Source organism: Larus michahellis, chromosome Z, assembly GCF_964199755.1.
Source record: "Larus michahellis chromosome Z, bLarMic1.1, whole genome shotgun sequence".
Classification (NCBI taxonomy): Eukaryota; Metazoa; Chordata; class Aves; order Charadriiformes; family Laridae; genus Larus; species Larus michahellis.
In genome coordinates, this window is record NC_133930.1 from 38991339 (window position 1) to 39004242 (window position 12904).

Here is a 12904-nt window from a genome sequence, read left to right on the forward strand (position 1 = left end):
GTCTCCAAGGGCAAATAGAAACATAGGATGTAGCTCCGTGCTATGTTATCTCCAGTGGCAGGTCTGTCTTCAAAGGTTTGCATCCTCTTTTTGCCTCCTGACCCTGGCTGCCCTTTCCCACATCATGTCACAATTTGACTCCCTCTTCTGTGCTAATACGATTGTTTGTGGGACCGTGCTGTGGATGGGATCACTGCACTAAGCTGACTTAAGAAAAATTATTATTTGCTTTGATTAGTGACCCAGTTTACAGGGCAGCCCCATGGACAGTTTTAGTGGTACACTGGCAAGAGCAGCAGGTGGTGGAACTCATGGAGACAGTTAATTCCTGCAGCCACAAAAATAAACCACAAACCAGACAGGATCTGGCTTGTCTACGTTAAAATGTTGCACCGTGGTAAAAGCATTTAACTAAATCTGATCATTGTCTGAGTCATCAGACCCTGAGAACCAAAATAATAAAATGGAGTGTGCAATTCAGATATATCATAGCAAATATTCACCCAGAGACCACATTCAGACTGCATATATGATCTTAATTCTTTTATTTATCTATAATATTTAATATTGCCCTTGCATCTCTGATAGTCATATGATGTCATTTTTGGTGGTAAGATTAATAAATCTCCCCTCAATGTAGGTGCCTTTCCTTTTCATATATCCAGTCAAATCTTTTCCAATGTGGCTAATAAATGAAAGTGATTATTAACTTAAATTTTTGATGAAGATTTATACAGTTCTATCAAGACTATGGTTCTGATCTGCCTGCAACTGCAAAACACCTCATTACAATGCTTTCACTGCTTCTTTTTGTGAGTAGTTGCAGAATCATTAACTTGAATGCCAGGCTAATTATTCCTCCCAAGACATTCTTCTTTCTGTTATTGAAGAAATACCGAAGCCTACCAACTGAATTTTTAGAACATGATTATTCTTTTTTCTGAGTTCTTAAAACCATGGCTTATTAGACATGGTCTAACTATGAACTTTCAAAGATGACTTGAATGTTGGTTTTTTGTTTGGTTGTGGTTTTATTTATTTATTTATTTTTAATTATTAGAAGTCTTTCCCAAGTATATAAAAGCACAGGAGCTAGGCTGTTATATAATGACTAATATGAGAATGCAGTAAAAGAAATTATAATAGTTCACAAAACATGTTTTATTGACAAAGGCATAGGGCCTTTTATAATTGTGTATGTAATCCCTTCGTTAATATTTGAAATATAGAATGTTAATGTTCTAACAGAAATAGGACTAAACACCTGGATGCGTTTTGTCTGTAAACTGAGTTTCAAGTGAGTCCAAACAACACCCACAAACAATTTCAGCATTTCCAAAAAAACCTCAATGCTAAAATTTCAAAATGAAAAGGTAAGGTAGCCAGCATCACTGGATAAACTTCCAGATAAACTTCCTTCAGACATCTGACTGACAACTCCAGAGAAAAACAAACGGCTTTCATAGTCATGAGGGTAAGAGGATCCAGAAACTACTCAGAAGCGTCTGAGAATGTGGAGTATTCTGCAGATGCTTACTCCTTTTTTCCAACTGCGTCACACTGAAAGAATTCCATATGAGGAATACTGGGGAAGCTGTGAAGGAATTACCTAGTTAAATACAGATTGAGAACTGTGTTTTATGCTGTTCTATTTGGAACATGTTATTTTATTTGTAACAAGTTGTTTCAAACTTTTTACTTCCAAGTCTGACCCATCTTGTTAATTAAATTTTTCCTTTGTTTGACCATTAAGCTTGTCTGGTGTTGCAGATACAAGGTGAATCAGGGTAAAACTGGTAAACTTAGGATGTAATATCTGCATAAAGGCAGAAGCAAGGAGTCTTAATGGAACTGCAAGGAGATGCAAATATAAACCCGTAGATATACCAGCATCCAGCTCCTTTTGCTAAGTTGTTTTAAGTTAGTGTCAGGATGTTAAAGCCTTGCAATTTAAATATCTCTAAGGTAAAAGCTGTCTTTTATGAGAAAAAAATATATCCATGTAACATCCTCCACATGCTGAAGTGTAGATCTGTATATGGCATCAGAGTGTGCCTATTTGGATAGCGTGCAACCTCTTTGCTCAGCAAGGCACTTAAGCATTTAAACATTACCGTTAGTCGTAAGTAAGTACATTGCAGGAGAATTTTTCTTTTTTCAGTAATAATAATAAAGAAGATGAACAACTTCTTCCATTCCTTTGACCCTAGCATGCCAACCCTAAATAGTAAACTAAACATTCATGAAAGATTAATCACTTGGGAAATTAGTATCTTCTTATATTTCAGTCAGTGAAACTTCACCAGCGCCATCCATTCAGTGACAGACAGGACGACGTTGATGTGGTACTCTTCATCTTGAACCACGCAACCTTCAGACGATCTCTTATATAGGTAGCAGCTGGAGCAGCCCTGTGAAATACAGTCACAATGCCTAAACATGAAAAGCCAACCACCATTGAAGGAGACGGTAACTACAACTATAATGATGCATTTTAAGCACTTATTCATTTTCTGCATGTAGCTCAACAGTGTGCGAGTTTTGTTTTCTTCTTGTTATTTCTAATAGAATTTCTTCTTTGTCACAGTTCTTTGTCTTTTTTTTTTTTCAGAAATGTATTTTACTTGGCTTTTGAAGGCAGCTTTGCTGTGCAAGTTGGCTAGTTGTAGCATGGCAGTTTGGCTTTCCACTGGTTAGTAAACCAAAAGAGTGCAACCACAGCCCAGTCACTTTTCTTACATTTATACGTATTTTATAGGGAAGATTAAGAAAACAAGGGTATTTTGTGGCTTCTGTAAAGTGCACAAAAGCAATGCCTCCTTTTCTTATTGCTTTCAGTATTTGGAATGAAATGGCAAACATTATTCATAGTAAGATTAACAATATTTCTATGCTGATACTGCACTGTTTAGGATGCAAGAAATGTTTTTGTAGGATGATAATGACTAATGGCTTACTCTGGCAAAGTGCAAGGCAATTATTTGATATGGGAAATGCTTTCAGTAGTTATGGTCAATACTGCTCTTTCCAAAATATGGATCTTTTCATATGGAACAGGGATGATATTTCTGATCTTCAGCATGGAAGAAAATTGCCAGGGACCTAATTATGACTAGTTTCTGAATGAATTTATTAGGTCTTGCTAAGTACCAGGGCTGGTGCTACTAAACAGTACTTTTTATGTTTTTAATCCACACTTGTAACCTACAATACTGATAAAATGGTTTCTGCTTCCATAGAAAACATCAGAAGGGACAGCTTAGCATTTCAGTGGAATATAACATGTAGTTCATTTTAAGAGGCCATCCTGTTTTCTTTCCTTTTGTTGTCTGAGCACCTTAATTCATTTTTTTTCGTCCATTTTTTTCCTTTACTGATCAATTTAATTTCCAAGCATTACATGCTAATAGAGCTCATTTTAACATGAGAGAAATACAGAATTTAAAGTAGCATAGGCATAATACTTACCAGTTGCAACAGAATTTTTATCTGAATAAGAAACAAAATGCGCATAACCATAGAACATGCACATTTTATAAGCATTTCTAATGAATAAATTATTAGAATATCAAGGTTCTAAGTTTACCATAAAACCTGCCTTCTACTTCCAGATATCTAACTGAATTGACTTATCTTCTGATTCAGTGACTTTATTGTTCACTCAAAGTACAGACGTTAGCATTTGGGCAGTGAACAAAAAGGACACATATTTTAAGTGGAGAAGGTTGAGATCTTTTGGTCGCAGAATCATGATCACTCTTTGACACGGTGTGCATGAAAATTTATCCTGTACATAATTCACAATAAAATCTAACAGCCTTAATGACAGTTATGAGTATATTTGGAGATGAAGTCGTGTGAGTGAATTCAAGACTCAGTCTTGATTTAAGAAGACCTAAAAAGCTGGAGCTCCACCATAAGTAACTACAAGACACTTTTAGAATGTTGTTCTGAGTCCGCTTTTGACTGAAAATGTTCCAAGGGCTGGAGTTAGTCAGCACAGAGCTCAGATGCTAATCTAGTTGCAGTTTCTTCAGAGGAGGTTTTGCTTTATCATTGGTGACTGTCCTGAGGAATATTCTTGCAAAGAATGGACCACCTCAACAGTTTCAAAAATGCAGTCTAGGGCCTTATATTTTTGCTTTTTGATATCTTCAGCTGTATTGAAGCCCCGGTTTGCGCATTCTTCTTGTTTCATAATGTCTTCTGCAAAATCTATGGTAGTAGGAGAGGCATGGTTCATTACGCTAACTTCATGAATGTGAATTCGTTGCTCTAGGCTTCTCATACCTAAGTGCCCTAAGTCTCATGCCCAAGACTTAGGGCACAAATGTTCAGAGTGAATGTTTAAAAGAGATCAGATGGAAAGTGCCTATTATCCTCTAAAAATAATGGAGAGAATCTGTGGTGAGCTGTAGGTATCAACCTTAAAAGAGCTGTCTTCTCACAAGGTAGTGAAAAATACAATTGCCTTCAGATCCACTAAGAATACTACATTTGGAACTTGAGCATAAACTGTTTTTTCCACATTAACATCTTAACAGTACTATGAATAAATGACAATAAGCTAAGTAAATCACATTTCAGACCCTTAAAAGGTCAGATGATTTACTTCGCGGAATGCATCAGACACTTAATTGGACACATTGAGACTTTCTGTGAGATCTTGGTATATTATTTCTGGTGTGTTTCACAGCTGTTATTTCTAGCGATATTTATCCTTACGAAAGTGTTTTGAGACACTATCATATTTCTATGATTAGAAAGAATAGAACTGAAACATATGTAAACAGCTAGAATTGCATATTATACAACTCTTCCTATTATTTTTGACTAATATTACACATACATTTGTTGTCTACTATGATCTTGTACTACTGACAGTTCTACGTGTTGGGCACTCAGTTTATTAGCTATCTAGGCTGGTGTCTTTCTGGCACTGAAAAAAAGTCCAGCATGGTCCAGTTCAGAGGAAGACATAATAATTGTTTGCAAGGCTCTATCTGCATATGATCCATTTCATTGGCTTGCAAATTAATTAATAAATAAGATTTTTTTTTTGGTAACATATACAAAATGTCTGATAGCCTTTTTTGAATTACGGATTACTTTGCATACCACTGATGATAGTTTTTTTTTTTTTTTTTTTTATGGCAGCAGCACTGCCAGAACTGCTTAGCACCAGTATGTAGTAGTAATGTGATCAGTAATATTACAACAGTGGGCCATATTTTACACAGCAGTTCCAAGAATCATTATCCCACTCACAGTGAAAAAATCTAAGAAACTTTTTCAGTATAAAACAAGTTTAAAACAAGTTTAAACATGGAATCTGAGTAGTATCCTCTGGTAAGTGGTGTACAAACAACTTGGGAGAATAAGATAAAGATACAACAACCCCCACAATCTGCTAAATGGCCACTTCATATAGCAGACTCCTATGTTTTATACATTTTTTTCTGTCCTTATATTCCTTATCAGCAAACATGTCAACATCGTGAGCTCTCTCCTGAGCTGTCTGATGTTCCATCTTCACTGCAGTCACAGACTTGCAGGTTAGTCTGTGCTCATATTCAGGATGCCTTCCTTTAGTCTTGTTGGCTCATTTGTGGCTACAGTCTAAAACATAAATAAGACTTCAAGTAAAATGATAGCTTACTCACATTTCACCTTCTCTGCCCTTAGTGTAGAAAGATGAGAAAGTTTCCCTTAAACTATGGGGGAAAAAAAAATCAGAAAGTGATTGGGTTTCCTGGAGCCTAAGGAGTTATAGCTCCAAATATACCTAATTATATATGTTTCATTAGGGCAGGATGATGTATCTGGGAAAATGCAACAGCTGAGCAATAGTTTGCTCTGGGTCAATAAACTCAAGTTAGCTGACTCAAAGCCTATTAACCTGGTATTAGCCCTATGAATATTAATGCCGTCAAGAAATGAGGTCCTATCAACCCTTTTCTGGAACAGTGAGTAATTCTAGACAGTGCTTTAGAGAGACTTAGTTGGATTTTAGTGGAGGATTCCCTGAACTTTTGGTAAGTGGGATCACATGAAGATGTGTTTAAAAAAGCAGAAGTCCAGTATATCGACCTAAAAGTTTCCCACATAGTGATGATTTTGTTCCTACATCAAAGACTATACCTTTCTATTTTAACAAACCAGAGCATCAAAAACAGTCTTCAGTTTTCCTTTAGGATGATAATACAGTGCCTGAGGAACGCACTCTGCTGTTTCTCTATGTTGTAGTTCATAGAACATTCAAATTTAGTGCTAAACTGCATTTAGAATTAGTGTCACTGTGAAATGTAATTTGTGTATTGTTGAAATGCTTCTCCAATAATTCAGTAAGACAGGATTTGCCACAAGCAGCTGGAGTGCTGAGTTATGAGCTGCCTAGCCTCTTGCTTTCCTCTTTGAAAAGTAATACAGAGTTAATGACCTGAAATAGCTTTCTAATAACAATAACGTTAAACACAGTAATGACTATTTTTCTCTCTTATTGCTCAAATACCCAATGAACTAACAACATTGGCCTTTTAATGGCATGTGCAAAACCATCAAACACAAAAAGACAATTATTAATACAGATTGTCAGAATTATAAGTCTCCAGGGATAGCTGTAGTGTGGATGCGGTGTAGGGTGACTATGCAGCTTACATGAATGCATGCATATACACTGTTCAGGACAGACCTCAGGAGTGGTAAACCTCCTTCCTCCCCCCTCCTCAGTCCCCTCCTCGGTGATTTTGTTACTCCTAAACAGCACCAACTGCTATCACAGCTGACGCAGGTGAACACCGTTTAGTTCTTCCCTGAGCTTCATCTTTTATGCCAGTGACACAGCTCATGACACGGAGTGTGAGCACACTGGAGGATTGGAAAGTCATCCTTGGCTTTTAGCTTCTTTTAAAAATAAATTATAGTACAATGCTTTTTGTATCATACACCAACATTTTATTTAACCTGAAATGTTGGATTCAGCCTAGCGCATTTGTTACCCTTATGCTATTAGAGTTAATTAAACGCCAATAGCTACATTCCACCCTGCTTAAATCTCTGTGCTGCATAGTCCATTGTCAGTTTTGCTATTATGTCATTATGATGTCAACTCAAGCACAATGCACTTTCACTGCTAATACATGTTTCAGTAAATAGGATAAATTTCCAGCTGTTTGCTTCTTGTATGTGCTTATGAGAATCTTCAGTGAGGCCAATCTTGTATCATAAAAATGCTTCCCTGGCAATTTCTGTTTGGCTGGAGGAGATCAGCAAAAGCATTAGTTGCAATAAAAGACTGTGCCCTATTGTTGCATGCAAAGTATCTCTTTAGAAGTGTCTGTCTTCATCTTTGCAAGCTTTCAATAGCAATGTAATGATCTTTGTCAAATGGAGATCTTGTTACCGTCAGCAGCAGAAGGGATATGTCCAAACAGAACAAAGGAGCACTCATTTTCACATTCCACTGATAATACTGAATGATAACATTTTTGCATAGTCTTAAAAAATTACTGTACAGATGCTGTGGAAATGCTAGAAAAAGTAATTACAATGAAATGTTTTGTGGAGGGAACTTAGACTCCCTACATATATTCCAGTTTTAAAATGCCTGCCAAATTTTGGATAATAACCCTTTGCCCATTATTGCACATAGTGAAACAAAACCCTAAATTCCTTCTTGTTTGAACAGTTACATATTGTACTCCTTTTCTTTGATACTGGGTAAAGGTAAGAAATTGTGCCTGATAGCTAGCTACAGTAGTCCCTAGACAAATCAATTTGTTTGTATATTTTCGATGAATCACTAGTGACTTAATAAAGTTCATAAAAGGAACTAGGGAGATCGTGAATGGGTGGAGAAAAACAAAATATAAAAAAAAATAAATTCAAAAGTATTACAGATGAGCAAAGAAGGAAGATAACCGTAATTTCTTCTTGCCTGAAAAATACAACTATGACATCATCACGATGACACCACCTGTCCTGTCTGTACAGAGGGGAATTAGACAACATACATCCGGAACATACATGGTATATAGGAGTGGAATGACAGCTGCCTATTTCTACTTATGGTAATATTCTTAGTCTTCTCATTAATCTCCTCCTACTATATATTTCTAGTTATTTCACTGATGTGTCTCAAGTGCTGTCCCACATGTACAATCTCAAAGATACCTCAAGAGAGCCTATTACCTCCTAGCTTCTCAGGTATTAGTTGGATTTCTTCTGAAGAAACATTTCTGGTGAATACCACTAGCAGTTTCAAGAGTTCCTCTTAAATAATATGCTCATACAAATATTTGCAGTGAGGATATAATTAAATATTATGAGGGATATAATGTGTATGAAAGAGTGGCATTTTTCTTTCTCTCAATATGTACATGACCCCAGTTTCAAGGTGTACCAGGCAAATGAGTTGGATACTTTCCTGATTATTGATGGGTAGCAGAGACAGCATTGAACTTATTGAGACTGAAAAACTTAAGCAAGAGATCCACCCAAATCCAAAGATGTTTCTGAGTGGAAATACTACTTGCTTCTGTAAATAGGCTTTCTCTCTAGAGTCTCCAATGTTTTTATCATCTCCTGAGTGATAAGAAGAGGAGTGTGGTACAGCATATGAGCGATCTGGGTCAACTTTTGTCACTATGCTTGAAAATTTGTTTGCTGGAACTGAGAGTAAGTCTCCTCTTTCTTCTGGGACCATGTTCTTCTGCTGTGCTGCAGCTAAGAACCTTCGTGCCCTCTAATCAGTCAAATCAGAAAATGATAATCTTTTTTAATCTCAGCCAGTGCTTATCTTTCACATGTGTAAGAAAATCTCTGAGAAGCATTTTCATCTTCCTTGTTCTTTTCCCCAAATTGTAGGATATTGCTGTCGTGTTCCTTTTTGAGGGTCCTCCTGTCCTACATATTTGCTCCATGAGAGGGAGCTCTTCATGGCATCACTTTAGGGCTTACTTATTTGAGTGCTGAAAGTGTTAACTTTTTCTGCCTTCGTCTTATTTCTTGAAATCTATTTGCCACGTTCCAAAAAGCTGGGTTTGTGAAATGGTGTAAGGGAGTACAATGCAGTAATTGTCAAGAATTTCTTAAAACCCCTGCATTCCTAATGACTGGTACACACTTCACATGCGCTGACCTTTGTTTTCACTCCACAGAGGGCAGTGATGTTGACAATGAAGAAGGCAGTGCAGCTGAGAATGAAGAAAATATCAAAGGAACAGGTCAGTAGCGTGGATTATTTTGAGGCCACACTCAAATGTTTTCTGATTACCTGTATGAATGAAGGAGGAGGAAAGGTCTCCCTCTAACATACTGCCTTCTCTCGTGTGCTTTTTTTTCTCCATCACAGATAAAGGTGGGAAGAGAGCAACACCGAGAACTAGAAGGGGACATGCCAGAGGGAGAGCCAGGCATGGTGGTGAGGAGGATGAGGATGATGAAGATGGGACAAGGAGAGCTGGGCATCGCAGGCATAGAAACCGTAGAGGACGGGGACGAGGAGCTGGAAATGAGGGCAGTGATTCTGAGGGAGACCCTTCAAAAGCCAGGAAGAACCAGGCAGATCAGAAGTCCAAGGAAGACGATGAAGAAGAGGAAGATGAGAAAGGGGGTAAAAGTGGGAAAGGCAAAAATGAGAAGAAACAGGACAAAAAGCCTGATAAGAAAGGGAAAAAAGAGAAGGCCAACAAGAAGAAAAAAGACAAAAAGAAATCAGGATCTGGGTAATTAAATTATATTTTTAATATAGACCCACGGTTATCTTGCATAAAGCCTGCTTTCATTTATAGCTGTGAAATGCTAAAAGTCATTATGACTCCCTTACTCATTACAGCCCAATTAAAACTGCACAGATATTTTTTTCCTGCAGTGAGGAAATGCTGGCTAACTGAAATGGAAACTTTCCACAAAGCGATATCCACTTTGGTGAAACCAAGGCATGAGTTTGTCACAGGTCCAGGGTGGGACATTGGGAAATGACCAGTCCCTTTTGGGACTGCCAATATCCTGAGGATTAGGCCAAATCTGGTCAGGCAGAACAGAAACTCAAGCCACGGTCACCCATATTGTAGTGAAACACCCTAAGTTTCTGGAGAAAGGGAGTGAAAGTGACAGAGAAGCGGAGCAAATGACAGAGAGAGGTGACAACAGGTGAGATCTCTCCTGCTTTTCCTTTCCCCAAAACTGAAATCCTCCAAACCCTGAGCTGATAACCTTCCAAAAACCCAAGATCTAGTTTTATTTCCAGTGCAGAACTAAAATCTTGACACTTTTCACAAGACCGAGTTCTTGTTTCCAATTTATGTTTGAGCCAGCTTTTTATAAATGATCAGTGCCAAAGTTTCAAGAACCCAGAACAAGGACTGAGAGGGCATTTTCCAGTCTGTTTCTCATTCACTCCCTCTAAAATATTACCATTCACTTTTCCAAAGCATGTAATGCAACCTGGGGTCTTGGAAAGACCCCACTGCCACTGAGCACTTCAGAAAATTATTTTGTATTTTTCTGCCATCCTGCAGTTGTCTTGCTCCCTGTCCCTTCTCATGCTATTGAAAGGAAACGACCCCTGGGAATGGTGTATAATAGAGCAAATGGAGCTAGGCGTGCTTATCTCAGTGGATAGGGAGAGACATTCCCCTTCCCCCATTCAGCACTTGCTACAGCTGTTTGTGTTCCCAAATGCATCACTGGAGAGCACAGCAGGAGTCAAAGAAAAGAAAAAAATACAGTGAGACATACTGTTGCATGAATTTGCCCATGATCCCATTTCAATATACTTCTACTTCATTTCCTTTCCCTAGAAGAATGCCTAAAATCTTTCTTTGTGCTGTCTTCATTGTGGTCCCAATTATACCCCTTTGTGCAATTTTCTGTTCTCATATAGCAATAGTCCTGAATGTGTCAATCCATGCTTCTTTATTATTCTCTTCCAATGTAGACATTTATTGAACATTAAATAGAAAAAGACCACTGAAAATATAAAATTGAATGAAGCCACAATGTTTGTCTTCCAAAGTTCTTAGAATTAAAATACATGTGTTTGGGTTAAAGATTTAGAAATTGCTACCTGGAACAAAATTTTATTCTTGAAGTAGTAAGCATAACATTTGAGGAGAAACTGAGGATGCTCTGGAAGATACCTCAAGAGCCTTATATTTTTAGACTTTTAGAGGACCAGCTGACAAGATTAAAGAGTAATAAATATGAGAATATTTTAAAAGACTTTTAAAAGAAAAGCAAAAATAATGTACGAACAAAGGAAAATAGGCTGGTAATCAGTTCATCTGTGATTCAGATAAAAAGGATTTGCAGACCTTCAGGACAAAAGAGAAGGGTGGCAGCATAGAAATATAGCCTGTCTGGCAAGTCTATGAGTACCTATCACAACAAATGCTACATACTGTTTAAAAGTACATCTTGCTGATGTAGTTTTTTTAATTGCCAAGATATTTCAGCATGAAAAATCATGATAAAGAGTAAAATAAGAAGTTGACAAAGAAAAAAACAAAAAACCCTGAAACAAAAAGAAAAGTAAAATTAAATGTGATACTATTCCACAGGGAGATAATATTGTATTGTCTGCTGTCATTGTGGATTTTGCTAAACTCTACAAACACTGCCCTTTTTGGCTAGGTCACAGTACAAGTCAGTAGAATCTGGTGCTGTTACCCACATCCTCCCCCCTACTTTTCACCTAAATCAGGAAAACCTCTCTATGCCCTTTATGCCCTAATTATTTTTCATAAAGGATGCAAAAGAATGCTAGATGAACTCTGTGTGGATTCTATTTTTTTTTTAACCTGATTATTTTGATCTCTGCTAATTTGTGGCAGTGAGTTTCACAGGGTAATTCCATGGCGAAAGGAGTTATTTCTGTGTGAGTTTTAAATCTTTTGCTCTTAGATGCTATTGCTTGTTGATGTGGCTGACTGCTTCCTCAAATGAGGGTGTGAGGAAGGCCTGCTCTACACTGTTCATAACCATCATCCCCAAAATATTCCTGATAAATTGCTCCTTATAGTTTCACTGTGAAGATCTTTGATATTCCTAGATTGTAATGCTACTTTGTTCTTTACTGGCTTGTCTAATTGTGACTGATTGGTCTTAGATAGTAACCATATGCAGTCACTTCAGCTACAGATCCTCAGAGAACGAGACTTATATTCTGCCTCACCTGTGCAATTTCTGTTTTTACTGTATAGGCTTATATGTAAGCACATCGACTGATTTTTAGTAAGAATACTCAAGAGTATAAAGCTTATGCAAAAGTCCAGTGACACATGCTAGCAGGAAGATTGCTGAAGGGGCCTAAGTGTCAGGGGATATTACGGGAATTATCAATAAACAATAGAATTTTCACAAAAAAGTAGGAAGAAATGTAGTCAAATTTATTCACTCACCACTCTGGACTATTAAAGCACTACCAATATTTCCCTGAAAAGACCCGAGCTCCAAGAAAAGATTTTCATCTTAATTTTAGAGCTCAAGCTCTAAATTTAGCTTAATTTTTAGCTCACCTAATTTTGGCAAAAAAAATGAGAAATGTAGATTATGTCCATAAAAACGAGATGATACTAAAACAAAAACACAGATGCCTCATATGGGCATAAACCAAAACACTGATGAACAGCATGAGCAAGTTCATTACGTGTGTGATTTAAGGAAGCACCATTGCTTTCAAGAGCTCTATTGGCTTAGGAAAAGATGCTTTGTGTGCACTGAATTGAAGCCAAGGAGGATGATGGCTTGATGTGAAATTATTTAGTGATGCTTTATGCTCTGTGTTAGCCTGAAGGTCGTGGTGAAACCTTCTGGCCTTCAAATATATGAATCACAACCTTTCATGAAAGGCTGAGACTTTCAGTTGCAGAAGACAGAATTCTGATTTCCTGGCTTGAATCTC

At 37.4% G+C, this 12904-nt stretch overlaps 1 protein-coding gene across 1 annotated transcript in view; it reads left to right on the top strand.

Annotated features, from left to right (window-relative positions):
- Positions 1 to 2429: 2429 nt before the first annotated feature.
- The window catches only part of TMC1 (transmembrane channel like 1), a 59463-nt gene continuing 48988 nt past the window's right edge, over positions 2430 to 12904 (top strand). Inside the window, exons 1-3 of the mRNA XM_074569757.1 lie at positions 2430 to 2469; positions 9159 to 9224; positions 9353 to 9725. Coding sequence (XP_074425858.1) covers positions 2430 to 2469; positions 9159 to 9224; positions 9353 to 9725 — 479 coding nt within the window. The remainder of the gene's footprint in view (positions 2470 to 9158; positions 9225 to 9352; positions 9726 to 12904) is intronic.